Source organism: Austrofundulus limnaeus, unplaced genomic scaffold (genome assembly GCF_001266775.1).
Source record: "Austrofundulus limnaeus strain Quisiro unplaced genomic scaffold, Austrofundulus_limnaeus-1.0 Scaffold10, whole genome shotgun sequence".
Lineage (NCBI taxonomy): Eukaryota > Metazoa > Chordata > Actinopteri > Cyprinodontiformes > Rivulidae > Austrofundulus > Austrofundulus limnaeus.
This window is the reverse complement of record NW_013952412.1, coordinates 3,008,414-3,022,802: the sequence shown is the minus strand read 5'-3', so window position 1 is coordinate 3,022,802 and position 14,389 is coordinate 3,008,414. Positions and strand designations below refer to the sequence as shown.

The 14,389-nt window shown below is 38.1% G+C and overlaps 2 protein-coding genes across 3 annotated transcripts in view; both read left to right on the top strand.

The window, feature by feature from the left end:
* Nucleotides 1–1,977, top strand: part of supv3l1 (SUV3-like helicase) — a 13,943-nt gene extending 11,966 nt beyond the window's left edge. The window contains exon 16 of the mRNA XM_014001854.1: nt 862–1,977. Within this exon, the coding sequence (XP_013857308.1) occupies nt 862–1,252 (391 nt within the window). The 3' untranslated portion in view covers nt 1,253–1,977. The remainder of the gene's footprint in view (nt 1–861) is intronic.
* A 213-nt stretch (nt 1,978–2,190) lies between these two features.
* On the top strand, nt 2,191–13,672 carry LOC106513160 (putative hexokinase HKDC1). 2 transcript variants are annotated; one of them, XM_014001852.1, is made up of 21 exons: nt 2,191–2,444; nt 3,608–3,770; nt 3,860–4,017; nt 4,108–4,230; nt 4,326–4,421; nt 5,451–5,550; nt 5,888–6,071; nt 6,178–6,333; nt 6,406–6,639; nt 7,919–8,060; nt 8,154–8,310; nt 8,467–8,606; nt 9,127–9,246; nt 9,345–9,440; nt 9,562–9,661; nt 10,776–10,888; nt 10,993–11,156; nt 11,292–11,447; nt 11,563–11,650; nt 12,907–13,052; nt 13,140–13,672. In XM_014001852.1, the coding sequence occupies exons 1-21, from the start codon at nt 2,382–2,384 to the stop codon at nt 13,273–13,275; spliced, it is 2,835 nt and encodes a 944-aa protein (XP_013857306.1). In that variant the 5' UTR covers nt 2,191–2,381; the 3' UTR covers nt 13,276–13,672. The 2 variants fall into 2 exon arrangements, with proteins under 2 accessions (XP_013857306.1, XP_013857305.1); XM_014001851.1 differs by having other exon boundaries at nt 10,990–11,156.
* Nucleotides 13,673–14,389: the final 717 nt, after the last annotated feature.

Sequence of the window (14,389 nt, the reverse complement as noted above, 5' to 3'; positions counted from 1 at the left end):
AGAAAATATTACAATATTAAAGAACTGTTCTTGTTAATTTGATGAAAACATTTTAAATTTCCAGTGCACTCACATCAGAATAACTTATAGATATGTTGTTAGAATAATCGATTAATCTAAAAAATAATCTTTAGATTAATCGATTAGAAAATAATCGTTTGGTACAGCACTAGTGAACCCGGATAAAGACTTCATTCCTCAAAGCTTTCCAACACTTTCTTCTTTGACGCCATCTTGTGGCCAACAGTATGAAGTGCTGCTTGTAACAACACAAAATGAGCCACTTCATCATGATGGAGTTGACAGCTGTTGTATGAGACATTTCTGTCAGGTTGTCATTGTGCTGCTTTGAACATTTATTTTTGTGTGTGAAAGAATAAATTTGTGGTCGTTTATGGTTAATTTTTATTTAAAAAATACTATAAAAGTGTGCCATGCTATGATGCCCCTGTTACTCTGACATTATTGTTTACTGTAAGATCACATTGTGTCTTATGAACATATAGTCTTTATTGTTTATCAGTCAATTAAACACAAAGCTCTCCTCGCTGTAAGTCTTTCGCTGTTTTTTTTAATATTTTGCGCAAATTTGCCACCAAAACTGCATGAATCCAGCCGATGATTCACTTCCTCATAAACCTCTAAATCAGGCACCAAAGCAGTGACGTCATCATCACGTGACTTTTGCCAAATCAAGGTCCGACCCAGTGCCTGTGAAACATTTTTTCTTTTTATGTGTGCACCGGAGCTTCAGCTTCAAACTACCCGTCACTAGTAGTCGTTTATTCTGTATTCATTTAATAAAACTTGTTTATAAGCTAGCCGATGTAATCCATTTTATTGTTGTCTGTGTCTCCGTAGCTTCCGTTTCTTGGATATGTTCCCAGATACAGCCTCCATCCGAGATATCCAGCGGGAACTTGATGATGCCATTCAACAGGGTGTCCAAAATATTACCCGTCTGATCAGAACCAGTGACCCAGTCATCCCTGACCTTCTGCAGACACTGAGCAGCACTGGTGACCCAGCAGAGAGTGCTCGTGGAGCTGCCAGCAAAACTGAAATGACCAGAAGCAGAGGTCAGAGAGGCTCCAAGGACAGCATAAGCAGCTCTCTGACCAGTCGACTGATCAGAGATGGGCTGTTGACTCCAGATCTGCTCAAACAGCTGCAGAGGGAATGGTCTCAGAGCCAAAAGCAGAAAGCCGGTCAGAGTGCGTTCCACGCGGAACAAAATAAGATCGACGAGTAGAAAACGAAGAAATAAATGTCAAAACATATTCTTGTTGGCCTCCATCATCATCATCTATTTGAATGGACATCAGTAACACATGGGAGCGCTGAAGCAGCAGCTCATCAGTATTGTATCATTGGATGCTGGTAAAAGAAGATGGACTGTCAACTCAGCATCACATCATGGACACATGTTTGATTCTGGACAATTAGTCTGGATTGTGAACTAAGAAAACTGAATTATTTAAACCTTTACACAATTTAACAGTCACTTCCTCTGATTTTTTTTTTAGCTTACAAACCAAACAGACAAAGAAAACATGGCTAGAAAACACTTGTAGCACAGGTTACTGATCCCTTTGTTTTCTTTCTGGAAAATCTGACATCTGGAAAGTGATTCTTGTTTTTGTGAACAGAATTGCTGTGGAAAGTTTTTGTGCCTGTTTAAGGAAAATTTGCTGCCAACAAACTGCTTGACTTCACTTCGATGAGTCTGACAGGAGTCTTTCAGCAGAGGCATGAAGGCTGTTTTAGAGGCAAGAAACTTTTAAAATGCATTTGATTTTTTATTTTTATTTCACTCAGTTCAAGCAGGGGACTCTTCAGAAAACTGACTGAACCATAAACACAGGATGAACCATTTCTGTTGGTGTCCATAGCTGAATAAATTTATTAGATTTTCTTTTCTGAACATTTAAATTTGTAWTATTTGATAATAAAACATTTTACCTGTCTGGATTTTTATTCTTGGTTTTGATTTCATTCTTTGAATTGCAAAAAAGCAGGTGGTATGGTTTGATAATCAATACTTTTGATCAAGAATTTTATTTATTTTCAAAATAACCCAAATAGAAAAAAATACTTCATACCAGAAATCCTTAATTTGCATTTATGTGCTCTATAAGTCACTTTAGAAGTGTGAAACCTCAGAGGCTGGGATGAAAAGAAGGGCTTGGCCTGTTAATCATTGAGCTGCTCAGAGGTTGATCAGTGAACTTGGTAAGAAGAGGAAGGCCTTACAGACAGTGACAGAAAGCAAAAGTGTTGTTTTTTTTTTTCGTTTCTTGTTATTTTAGCAAAGTGTGTTCTAACACTGAGCAGTACAGTTTTACACAGACCAACTGTTCTGGTCTGTTTAGTAAATCACCATGTTTGCAGTTCATCTAGTTTCCTACTTATTCTCCAAAYTCCAGGAGGATCCCACGAAGAAGGTAAGAACAAGACATGAGTGTTTAAAGTACGTTTTAATGTGCTCTGTGTGCAACAAGTGGTAAATAACTAACATGGTTGTTGCAATGTTGTAAAAGTAAAGATTGTTCACTTTATTATACCTGGAAAAAGTTAATGCAGCCACTTTAATGTCTTTATTTTTAAATGAAACAAAAAAAAAACTATTGCCTTGTTTTTCTCTTGTATCAAGTTCAAAGATTCATGTCGTTGTATTTTTTCTTCTCTTATTTCGCAAAATCACGTATTTCTACCTTTTTGGGGTTTCACATTTACCGTAAATGCAAATAAACAGAAGTAAAAATGTAATTAAACCTTTTATCTGATTCAGTTCAGCAAAACATGAATTACATTAAAGCATTAATCTTTTTACAGTCCTACCTGATTTGTTGATTTTAATTAAATCAATAATTTTGCAATCAATCTCAATCACAATTTGTCTTTTCCTGAACAATAATTAACAACTTATCTCTAAGCTGATTTAACTAATCTTTCTCAAGGATCAAAGTGCGACACTCCCAGAAGTAGTGGAGATAAAGTTAATATATTACTGTTTGTATTACTCCAATGAGAGAAACGTTTCAAAAGGTGTACCCACAATCATTCATTGAAWAATGGCAGAAATCATACTGTCAACTTAACCTGTTTTAATGACCTTGTAACAACCAATAGGTAATGAAATGCAAAGTTCATAAAACTTATTAAGGATCTTATTAAAGCAGCAACAGAGCTGATATTAGGAAAACACAACTATTTAAACACGTTCAGTTAAATAATGTTGGTGAACCTACAGATTCTTCAAGATAACCACAAAAACTTTAACCTTTAATACTTTGATTTGATTTTTGTTTTGGTTACAATCTGAATATCTTTATGATTTAATGTAACTTTAAAAAGAGGACATGATGTGAGAAAACAAGGAGCACAAACTCTATCTGGCCTGTTTAAACAAGCTTCATAATTAGTTGTACCTATTTAACTTTTTAAGGAAATCAAATTAGATCAAAAATCCCCTTAAACAGCTGTGATTTTTGAATTTGTTGGATATATGTATGTAGACTTTTTCATATTTAGTCATATATATATATACACTATCAGTAGCTCTCTTCTCTCTTACTCAGTTTACTTTCCCCAACTTGTTGTGAAGGTGGACAGATTTCTTCACGCGTTGCGTCTCCATGATGACCAGTTGGGTGACATCTCGGCACGTTTTCAGGCTGAAATGAAGAAGGGGCTTTCATCAGAAAGCAACGCAGCTGCAGCCGTAAAAATGCTGCCAACGCACGTCTGCTCCACTCCTGATGGATCAGGTTATTATGAGCAATAATTCAAAACTCATATTGCTAATATAACTTCTAAAGAATCCTGGCTCTGTTCTTTCTGCTCCACTCTCCTGCAGAGAAAGGTCAGTTCCTGGCTCTGGATCTTGGCGGCTCCAAGTTTAAGGTGCTCCAAGTTAAAGTTAGAGAGGGTGTTGGGGTTAGGAAAGGAGAAGTGGAGATGGAGGAAAAGGTCTATCCAATACCAAAGGAGCTGCACGCTGGAAGAGCAGCTGAGGTGAGAAATGGTTTTCTTTTTTAAAGATCGTGTAAAGAGGTTTTTCAACTTTCTCCACTGCTTTTTTTCCTATTTCTGTCTCCTCTGTAGTTATTTGACCATGTGTCGGAGTCTCTAAAGGACTTTCTGCATGAAAAGAACATCAGTCTGGAGAAAAGACATCCCCTAGCCTTCACTTTCTCTTTTGCCTGCGAACARTCCAGTTTGGATCAGGTAGAGCATTCTTCATCTGGTTTTTATAACCGGTGTCTGCATGAGTCTGTCTTTTCAGAGGTAGATTCATTCAACTTATTATTTCTACTCTGTAGGGAAACTTGATAAGCTGGTCGAAGAACTACAAGGCCCGAGGCCTTGAAGGAAAGGATGTGGTCCAGGCCCTCAGAGAAGCTATTGATAGAACTGAGGTATGATGCCTGAAAACATTACTCTTTACACAACTGTATTTATTTGTTTGACTGATCCAGGACACCTGTCTTTTATGGGTAATCTTCAGTATTTTTAATATAGTCAGAGAGAAACTCTATGTAAAAGATGGTTTTCTTTAAAGATTGACCACTTTGTAATCATTTTTAAATTCAGTTCAATCAAGTTTATTTATAATTCATTTCAATGGACTGTACAAAATCATATTCACAGACATTAAGAAATGCCATTTAGTGAACATTATTTATCTAAGGAAGCCAGCAGATTGCGTTGAATCTTGTCTCAATCTAATAATTCAATCCTCATTGTGGATTTTCAGTTTTATCACTACACAAATATTTGACAAAAAAGATTTTATAGTGTCTTTTGTTTGTTGTAAGCAATCATGCAACATTGCAAATACAGTTTAAACACATTTAAAATACTTTATAGATGCAACAATCTGACAAGCATTTGTTTTCTTTATTCTTTTTTATTTCAATTTCACCAGACTCAGTGATTTAAAAAAAAAAACTATTAGCTGCAGACTTCATGCAGCAGAGGATCAGCTGAAGGAGGATGCAGCTCTCAGGTTCTGTCAGGTCTTTTAGTTTTTGTTTCCTCAGAGTTACGTCTCCCAGTTTACTGTTTGTGGCACAGAAATAAGGCGAGCATTGTCCAAAGTAAAAATGTCCAAAACTAGAGCGTTCTCTAGTCAACAATATTTTTAGGAACAAAATCAAATGTATTTAAATGTTTCAGACAAATGGCCTTCATCAGAGGTTGTTTTTTTTCTGTTTGTTACAGATGTTACTTTTAGATACTGGTCATCTGCTKTACAGTTTTATTTTTCCTTGGCGGGTCACGTTTAACGTCTTGCACTTGTTATTAAGGACAGATTTAGTTACATGTTAACATTATATAAAAGGTTGCTGCCTGATTTTTCAAATACAATCTGACGCTGAGTCGCTGACAGAACCATCCCCTTATAATAACGTGCTCCCTGGTGTGTATCTCTGTGAACTGTGCAGGGTCTGGATGTAGAGGTATTAGCTATGGTTAATGACACTGTGGCGACCATGATGACCTGTGGATTTGATGACCAGTACTGTGAAGTAGGACTCATCATTGGTAAGTACATTAAAATAACAGCAGTCTCTGCAGCCAGTGCCTGGCAGTTCTTTGAATAACAACTTATTAAAATATACAATAATCAGGACCCATTTGTTGCAGCTTAGATAGAAACTGATTCAGTAAGATAATTCAAAATTCTTTATTTTTCTTTTGTTGGATACATTTAGTTAACATGCAGCTCTCTCTTGTGGATTTGTGTGGTAGCAAACATGACGCATGATTAAACGAAAGGTGTCATCAGTTTAGACAGAAATTAAAACAAGTGTTGCAAATAAAAATGCACTGCATTTCTATTTTGTGTGTTATAAATGTAACACACATGTTGTGTGTTCAGGCACCGGCACCAACGCCTGTTACATGGAGGAGCTGCGTCACATTGACCTGGTGGAGGGAGAYGAGGGCAGGATGTGTGTGAACACYGAGTGGGGGGCGTTTGGAGACGACGGGGCCCTGAATGATTTCGTGACCGAGTTTGACCGAGAAGTTGATGCGGCCTCCAGCAACCCGGGGAAACAAATGTCGGTGGAAACTGCTTTGTGTTTTCTCACAGGATGCTGCACAGAATGTCAGACACATCTCAGCCTGACTGGGTTTCTGTTTTCCACCCTTTTTATTTAACTGCAGATTCGAGAAAATGATCAGTGGCATGTATCTGGGTGAGTTGGTGAGGCTGGTTGTACTGAAGATGGCCAAACAGGGACTGCTGTTTGACGGACGTGTGTCAGACGCTCTGAGAACCACAGGAAAAATAACCACCGCAGATGTAGCAGCAATGGAAGAGTGAGTCAAGAAAAGTTACTTCAGTTTCACTGCCTCTGTCTGATTATCATAACCAGTGAAGTTCTTCCTTAGGTACAGGGATGGTCTGAAAAACACCAGAAACATTCTGATTCAGCTTGACCTGAGCCCGTCAGCTGATGATTGCATCGCTGTTCAACACGTCAGCACCATAGTATCGTTCAGGTCCTCAAATCTGGTGGCTGCAGGACTGGCAGCCATCTTAACACGAATCAAGCAAAACCGAAATCTGGGAGGCCTGAGAATCACTGTTGGTGTGGATGGAACCGTGTACAAGACACACCCACAGTAAGTTATCACATAAAAGGTTGTGGACTATAATTATTTCAGCTGTTATAGATGGTTTCATTTTAAGAAATAGAATTTATGTCAGATTAGTAATCTAAAGACTGAGAGGGATTTTAAGGGAATTTATACCATCTCAAAGCAACTTTACCAGTAGCAACAGTAACAGTCTAAGAGAAGCCCTACTTTTCTTTTCCAAGTTGTGAGGTTAGTGATCTAAACTTCCTTGAAACTGTTCATAAATTCTTCTCATTAGCTTTCCTGAATTCCTCTAATATCTGGGTTTTTGTAACCACATGCTTTTTGGTGGCTGGTGCTGTCAGCCACAGCAGCAGACCCAAACTGAAATCTTTCTAAAGCTTGATTGCTTACTTGCTTAGCACGGACCATCTTCAGGCCACAGCTCCTGGAAGCCACCTATATGATGGAGGTCTTGAACATGGCATGGGTCATGGTGTGAAAGACTCCAGMCCCTCTGCAGGACTTTTGTTCCAACTGTTTCTAGTTTGCATCACTCAGCAGAACCAGTTTATGATGCCAGAAAAGACAAAGCCAGCTCCCATTCCTCCCAACTCGGACTCCACTTCCGGGATCTGTGTGGAGGTGGCATCCTAAACTGAACCCCACAGACCGAAGCTCAGTCAGAAATACATCATCCCGTGGTCTTGTTTCACTGAGATCTAAAMACAAAGTCCACAGAATCAAGAGTGTCCTTGAAAGTTTCTCTACATTAAAGTGCCTGTGATGTCATTTTTTTCCTAATAAATATGAATGTATTTTTCGAAATATAACATTGATAGCATATAGTAAAAAAGATTTCACGCCGCTGAGATGAACAGTTGTTGWGATATTAGCATGTGAAGTAACAGGAAGTGATGTCAAAGGGGAATGTCAGCATGTAAACAGAGCATTGCTAAAATGGCTAACAACACAGACAGAAGAGAACAATCTGATGTTTCTTTAGATTATTTCAATCGCTATCATAGAGAGATGAGAAAGAGTTAGAGTGCAAATAATATTTGTTTAAATAAACAAAAACCAGGGAGTTTTCTTTCTCAAAGAGTTCCCCTTTCATGTCACTTCCTGTTTCACTTTAGTTGAGCAAAATTCAAAAGAAAACATGCCAATTATGTGACATAACAGATCAGGTGTATTATGCTAAGTTTCTTAAATATAAATATATTTTCTTTGACTTTTTCTATTTCATGGATATGCATGTCACAGGTACTTTAAGGTGGAACTTCTATGAAAAGCCATTACTGCACTGCCACATTTTTTTCAGGTATCCTAAACGTCTTCATAAAGTAGTGAGGCGGTTGCTTCCCGAGTGCCAGGTTCGATTCGTCCTCTCGGACAGCGGCAGCAGCAAAGGTGCTGCCCTTGTGGCAGCAGTCGCCCAGCGCCTGACATCACTGAGACGAAAGGTTACATTCATGATGTTCTGTGTGCTTTGTGATGGACAGAATATTTTTCTTGTCATCGTGGACGTCTGAATCCCCGTTTCTTTGGTATTCCAGTTAGTAGAGACGCTGTCCCTCTTCAGGATAAACCAAGAGCAGCTCCAACTGGTGAAAACCAGAATGAGAGAAAGGCTGGACGCAGGACTGAAGAGTGAAAGTACCTCCACAATAAAAATGTTGCCCTCTTTTGTGTACCTCACACCTGATGGCACAGGTATGGAACTGAAACTGCCTTTATTCGGACACCTCTAATAACAAATACACTGGCAGTTTTGTTTGTCTTCTTTCCACATAGAACCACTCTTAACCTAAAGTAATTTATAATATTAATACTAAAAAAATACAATTGAAATATTTTTGCTTTTGCCAGAACGTGGGAAATACCTTGCCTTCGATCTGGGAGGAACCAACTTCAGAGCTTTGCTTGTGAGATTTAAAAAACAGAGATGCCGACTTTACCACAAAATTTACACCATCCCACTGGAGATTATGCAGGGAACTGGAGAGGAGGTAAGATAATCTTCATCTTAAACAACAATCCAAATGGAATATTTTTACACCATGTTACGGCCGAGAGGTCCCGGGTTCAAATCCCGGACGAGCCCCCAATTTGTTATGGCCTGGCTCTGGGGCCATAACAAATAAAGGGAAGCAACGCATGGGAAAACTTAAAATTAAATTTATTTAATAAAACATGGTTGGCTGGGGAAAAAAGAGCAACAAAAAAAGGAGAAGCCTCGCATTGAGAGCCAGCAGCAAATCTTCAACTGGATCTCAAGCTCTTCTTGACACTGGCCAGCTGCCTCCAGTTGCAATCAGCACCAATCAGGAACTCTGAAACACACAGTTTTAGAGAAAGACCCAGAGGAAAGGCYTTGGGCTGTAACACACTATATGAAACTGAGTTTCGACCAGACCTTGGGCTTTTGAATGAAACAATGCATAGATTGTCTAAACAGATTTTGTAGTAAAACAGTAAYAAGTTTGATTTACATTTGTAAGCCTTTTGTTTTTCTTTGGTCACCTGTAGTTGTTTGACCACCTGGCACAGTGTGTTTGTGACTTCCTGGACTACATGGGACTGAAGAAATCTCGTCTTCCTGCAGGTTTCACCTTCTCCTTCCCCTGTGAGCAGTCCGCCATTGATACGGTAAGCATCAGATTTTTACTCCATGAATCTCTTCTYGTAATGGCTGCAGCTCAGAATGATTATTTAAATTGGAGGAAGCAATGATTTCATACTGACAGGGCACACTGGTGACCTGGACCAAAGGCTTCAAGGCGACAAATTGTGAAGGACATGATGTTGTCGATCTGCTTCGAGAGGCCATCAAGAGACGCAACGTGAGTCCAAACATTCGARGCATGGATTCTGTGTGTGCAAGAACACATTCTGCAGCCCTCCACTGACTGAACAACAATACACAGAAATAATGTTTGGATGTGTTTTTGTGTTCACCTACAGGAGTTTGACTTGGACATTGTRGCATTAATCAACGACGCAGTAGGGACCATGATGAGCTGCGCCTATGAAGACCCTCGGTGTGAAATYGGAATGATTGCAGGTGTGTAGCATGAAATGGGAAGGGATGATGGTGATGATGATATAATAATAGCTCAGGTGTTTCTGCAGAGCAAAAGTAATTTGATCAGTCTGTGAGGTTGTGTTTTTTATGTCACATTTATACCCACTGTCATGAAAGACAGACAACTGTTAAAGTGCTGTGACATGCCTATCTATCAAATACAAAAAGTCAAAGAAAACACATTTTTGTATAAGAAACCTTGCATAAAACATGTGATTTTACCCATTTTGTCACATAAATGGCATATTTTCTTTTGAACTTGGCTCAGCCAAAGTTCCACAGGAAGTGACATCAAAGGGGAACTCTAAGAGAACTCTGTAATCTTTGTTTATTGTAACAATATTGTTTGAACTCTGGCTCTTAATCTCTCCTGATGGTGACTCAAAATAATCTAAAGAAACATCAGATTATTCTCTACAGTCTGTGCTGTTACCTAATTTATYAATGCTTTGTTCCATTCAGACATTCCCYTTTGACATCACTTCCTGTTTCTTCACATGCAAATATCTCAACAACTGTTCATCTCAGCAGCAGGATGGGAAATTATTTTTGCAAYATGCCAATAATGTTATCTTTTCAATAATGCCTTTATATTTATGTAAAAAAATCATGTCACAGGCACTTTAAATTGTTTGTGTGTATGCTTGTTCATTTGTTAGTCTGTTAGCAAAATATCTACTAATTTAAGGGATTTTAATGGAAGTGGATATACTGTACATCTAAAATTCAAGTCTAATTTAAAATGACCACAGCAGAAAACTGACCTCATCAAACACAAAAATAACTACACTTCAGTAAATTTTACTGACATTTAGCTTGAATTTAGTTTGATTTTAGCTGAGACAAAAGCCTGCCCCATACTTAAAGTGCAMCAGATCAAACAAGATCTTTAATTAAACTTGGGCATGCTAAGTAGAGGGACAGAAGCCTTCCTCGAGGAATGTAAATTTGTTATGTTTTCTGTCTGCAAAGATTTAAAGGAACAGATTCAACACATTGTTTAAAATACTTGTATTTAATGAAATATGTGTTTGTCAAGTTTGACACATAATAATTCAAAGTGAAAGTGATGATGTTTCCAACTTCATTACAGGAACAGGCACAAATCTTTGCTACATGGAGGAACTGAAGAACATCGAGAAAATTGAACTAAGAAGCGTCCCGACGAAAAAAGACAAAGAGACACATGAAGCAGATGAGAAAAAGGTAAAAGAACACACTCACACAAGCTTTAGAGGATCAGTGAGTAAATGTGATGACGCTGGTCATAAATTACATTTAAATTCCCTGTTTGTTTTCTCTCTCAGCAGAATGCTGGCGTGAACAAAAAGAAAGTGGAAGGGAATTCTGAGATGTCAAAAATGTGTATAAACACAGAGTGGGGTGGTTTGGGTGATGACGGCTGTCTAGATGACATCGCCACAACTTATGACATTGAGGTGGACAAAAACTCCATCAACCAAGGAAAACAAAGGTCAGAAATTTTGCTTGTGTTTGTATTATTAGTCTGAAAAAGACACAAAGTTTCATGTTGGATCTGTGTGAACATGCTTCTCATTTGAAAGCGATTTTGCGTGTGTGTGTGTGTGTGTGTGTTTTGAGTGTATAGGTTTGAGAAGCTGACCAGTGGGATGTATTTGGGTGAAATTGTGCGGCAGGTGTTATTGGATCTAACCAGAAGGGGTCTGCTGTTTAAAGGACACGTGACTGAAACCTTAAAAACACCTGGAATCTTTGAAACCAAATATCTGTCACAAATAGAAAGGTAGAGGAACCTTTGCTTTCACCTTTATCAACCAGTTCAGTATTTTAAACTGTCACTTCAAACTCCAGCTGGTATTTTTAAGTGATAATGATTGGCGTTGTTTTTGTCCCTGCAGCGATCGCTTGGCTCTGCTGCAGGTCAGATCCATTCTGCAGCAGCTCGGCCTCCACAGCACCTGTCACGACAGCATCATCGTCAAAACGGTGGGAGGCAGAAATGTGATGCTAATGAGCTTTACTTCATGTTTGTAGAGCATCAGTTGTTTCAGAGCATAGACTTTTACACTCCTGCTGTGTATTTTAAACTAAATACATAAACTTAACACTAAATGTAAGTAAATTTGTGCTTGGTAGATTATTTTTGTTGTTGTTGTAACAATACTTCTTAGCAATAAATCTTATAGCGGGCACCTGATTGGCAGCACCTGGGGGTACCATTAGCTCAAAGCAAGAGTCAWTAACAGCAAAATAAGCTGTCTGACACAGAAGATTTGGCAAATCTTTCAGGTGCAGAACTCACATACTCAGCTCTACTACTCATTCCACAAATGCTTGTTCTTTACAAATGTGGCTTCATTTAAAAGAGAATTTTACAGGCTTTCCAACACTATAAGATTTATTGCCAAGAAGCATTGTTACAATCAAGAAATAAACTACAAAGTAATAAATTTCCTTACGTTTTGCGTTAAGTTTATATTTTCAAACCTTTTTTTAAACTATATCACATATTTCAMTTCTTTGATCATTATCATCTATCATGAAAGACAGATGATAATATAAAAGTTTGTTTGTCCATCTGTTATCAAAATATCTCATGAATCATTGGACGGATTTTAATGAATCTTCTAAGAGGTAATTATTGAATGTATGCTTACAGCTAAGTAACTTTTAGAGTCTAGCTGATTGAAAATGGCCACCACCAAAATAAACAAACAGATATTGGCCTAAAATTTGGTGCGGTAGTCGCTGAAAGTCATCCCAAGCAGTACCATCAGATGACACAAAAGTTTTTTTGTTTAAAACTTTGATATTCGAGTTGGTRAGAAATGTGTTTTTCATCACTGAATGCAAGTTTTTTTTTTTTTTACTAAAATTTGTTCTTTAAATTAGTTATTGCATTTCAAACTGTACAAATAATCATAARTGCAACCAAAAGAGTAATAACCAGTCATGCTGTCTTCTGTTATTTGAATATTCGATTCAAGACCATTGGATAAAGATAATCAAATATGTTTATTTTAATTTAGGTATATCATTCCATAAAAAAATCTATTATTTAAACAGATCTCTTTAAATCAACTCAAATAGCAAAATGAGGTTAAAAGTTGAATTTCTTTTCCTTGGTGTAAGTCATGATGAAATCTGACTTTAAGGTTGAGAAATGAGGTTTTGCAACTTTGTGGAGTGGACTATTATGTGCTTCAGCTGCAAAAATGATAAAGTTGTTCCTTCCTGTGTAGGTTTGTGGGGCGGTGTCACGTCGTGCTGCTCAGCTGTGTGGAGCCGGGCTGGCAGCTGTTGTCGATAAGATCAAAGAGAACCAAAACCTGGACCATCTGAGCATCACTGTGGGTGTAGACGGGGCTCTCTACAAACTTCACCCACAGTGAGTTCGTTATGRACCACATCAGTCGTACAGTTTACTCTGAGCCACCAGACCAATTAAATTCATTTTAAATTCTTCTGCTTTCAGTTTTTCTCACGTCCTGAAAAAGACGGTGAAAGATCTGGCTCCTCAGTGTGACGTGACCTTCCTGCCATCAGAGGAAGGCAGTGGGAAAGGCGCCGCCCTCATCGCAGCCGTGGCTCGACGAAAGCAGGAGATGTGACCTCACACAGCTGCAAAAACTAAATAGACACAGAATTTTTTTCTTATTTTTTTTAATTTATCTTACCAATTGTACTGACTTGTACTTCAGTGCACATGTGGAGACCTGTGCACTGAATTTCTAGTTGCTGGTGACTTCTTGTCTAAGAACACTTGAAACCTTCAAGTSTTTTCTCTGTAACACTGATGTTGAAAAATAATAACTACTAGAATTTTCTTTGTTTCCTCAAAAGTCACGTTCAACTTAGAGGCTTTGGGTRAACACTAACTGTCATTTATTTTCCTGTTCATCAAGCAGGTGATCCAGGCTCATTCATGTTTGTGCCTTAATAAGCCCTTCTTTTTTCTTTCATTATGAGCTTTTTGTAAATAAACTAACATTTTAWTGCAAATATAAACTAAGGACCTGTGATTATTTTGGCTCCTGTGCTTGTGTTTAGTTGTTAAACCAAAGCGCTCCACTCTCTAATCTTTATGTAAGGTGTGGGAAATGTCTCAAAGCTCCAGCTGCCTGGTCAGGTGCCTGAGTCCACCATGCACTGATTAGATTGGGACTTTTCCCATATCAGAGATGAGAGCTTGCTTTTTAAAAGCAAAGAACACAGAAGCACATCCTGCTGACTGCTCAAGATACAAGCTTTCTTTGAGACCAAACAATTATCATTAGTTGTAAGTAAATTTTATTTATATWGAACCTTTCACAGACAGACATCACAAGGAGAAAAATTAATACAAACGTACATTAAAGCAAAATGTACGATAAAATTAGCTAAAGTAAACTTGTCTGAACAACAGTGTCTGAAGCTGCTTCTAAAATAATTCAACACACAGACACAGGGTGAGCCACAATCTAGGGGCTCTTGCTTGAAAGGACAGGTCCCCTCGAGTTTTGAACCAGGTTTTAGGGACCTTCAGGAGATTTTGGCCTCAAGATTGAGATTGCGTAACAACTGTGACTTTACAGTGACAGTGATAAGTTAATTGGTAAGAAGATGAATTTGTGGAAAATGTGATCACGGCCTCGGTTCTCAGACTTCATCCAAAATCTGAATTATTTGTGTTGCATATCTAACTCTGACCTATCCTCAATCCATCCATCCATCCATCCATCCATC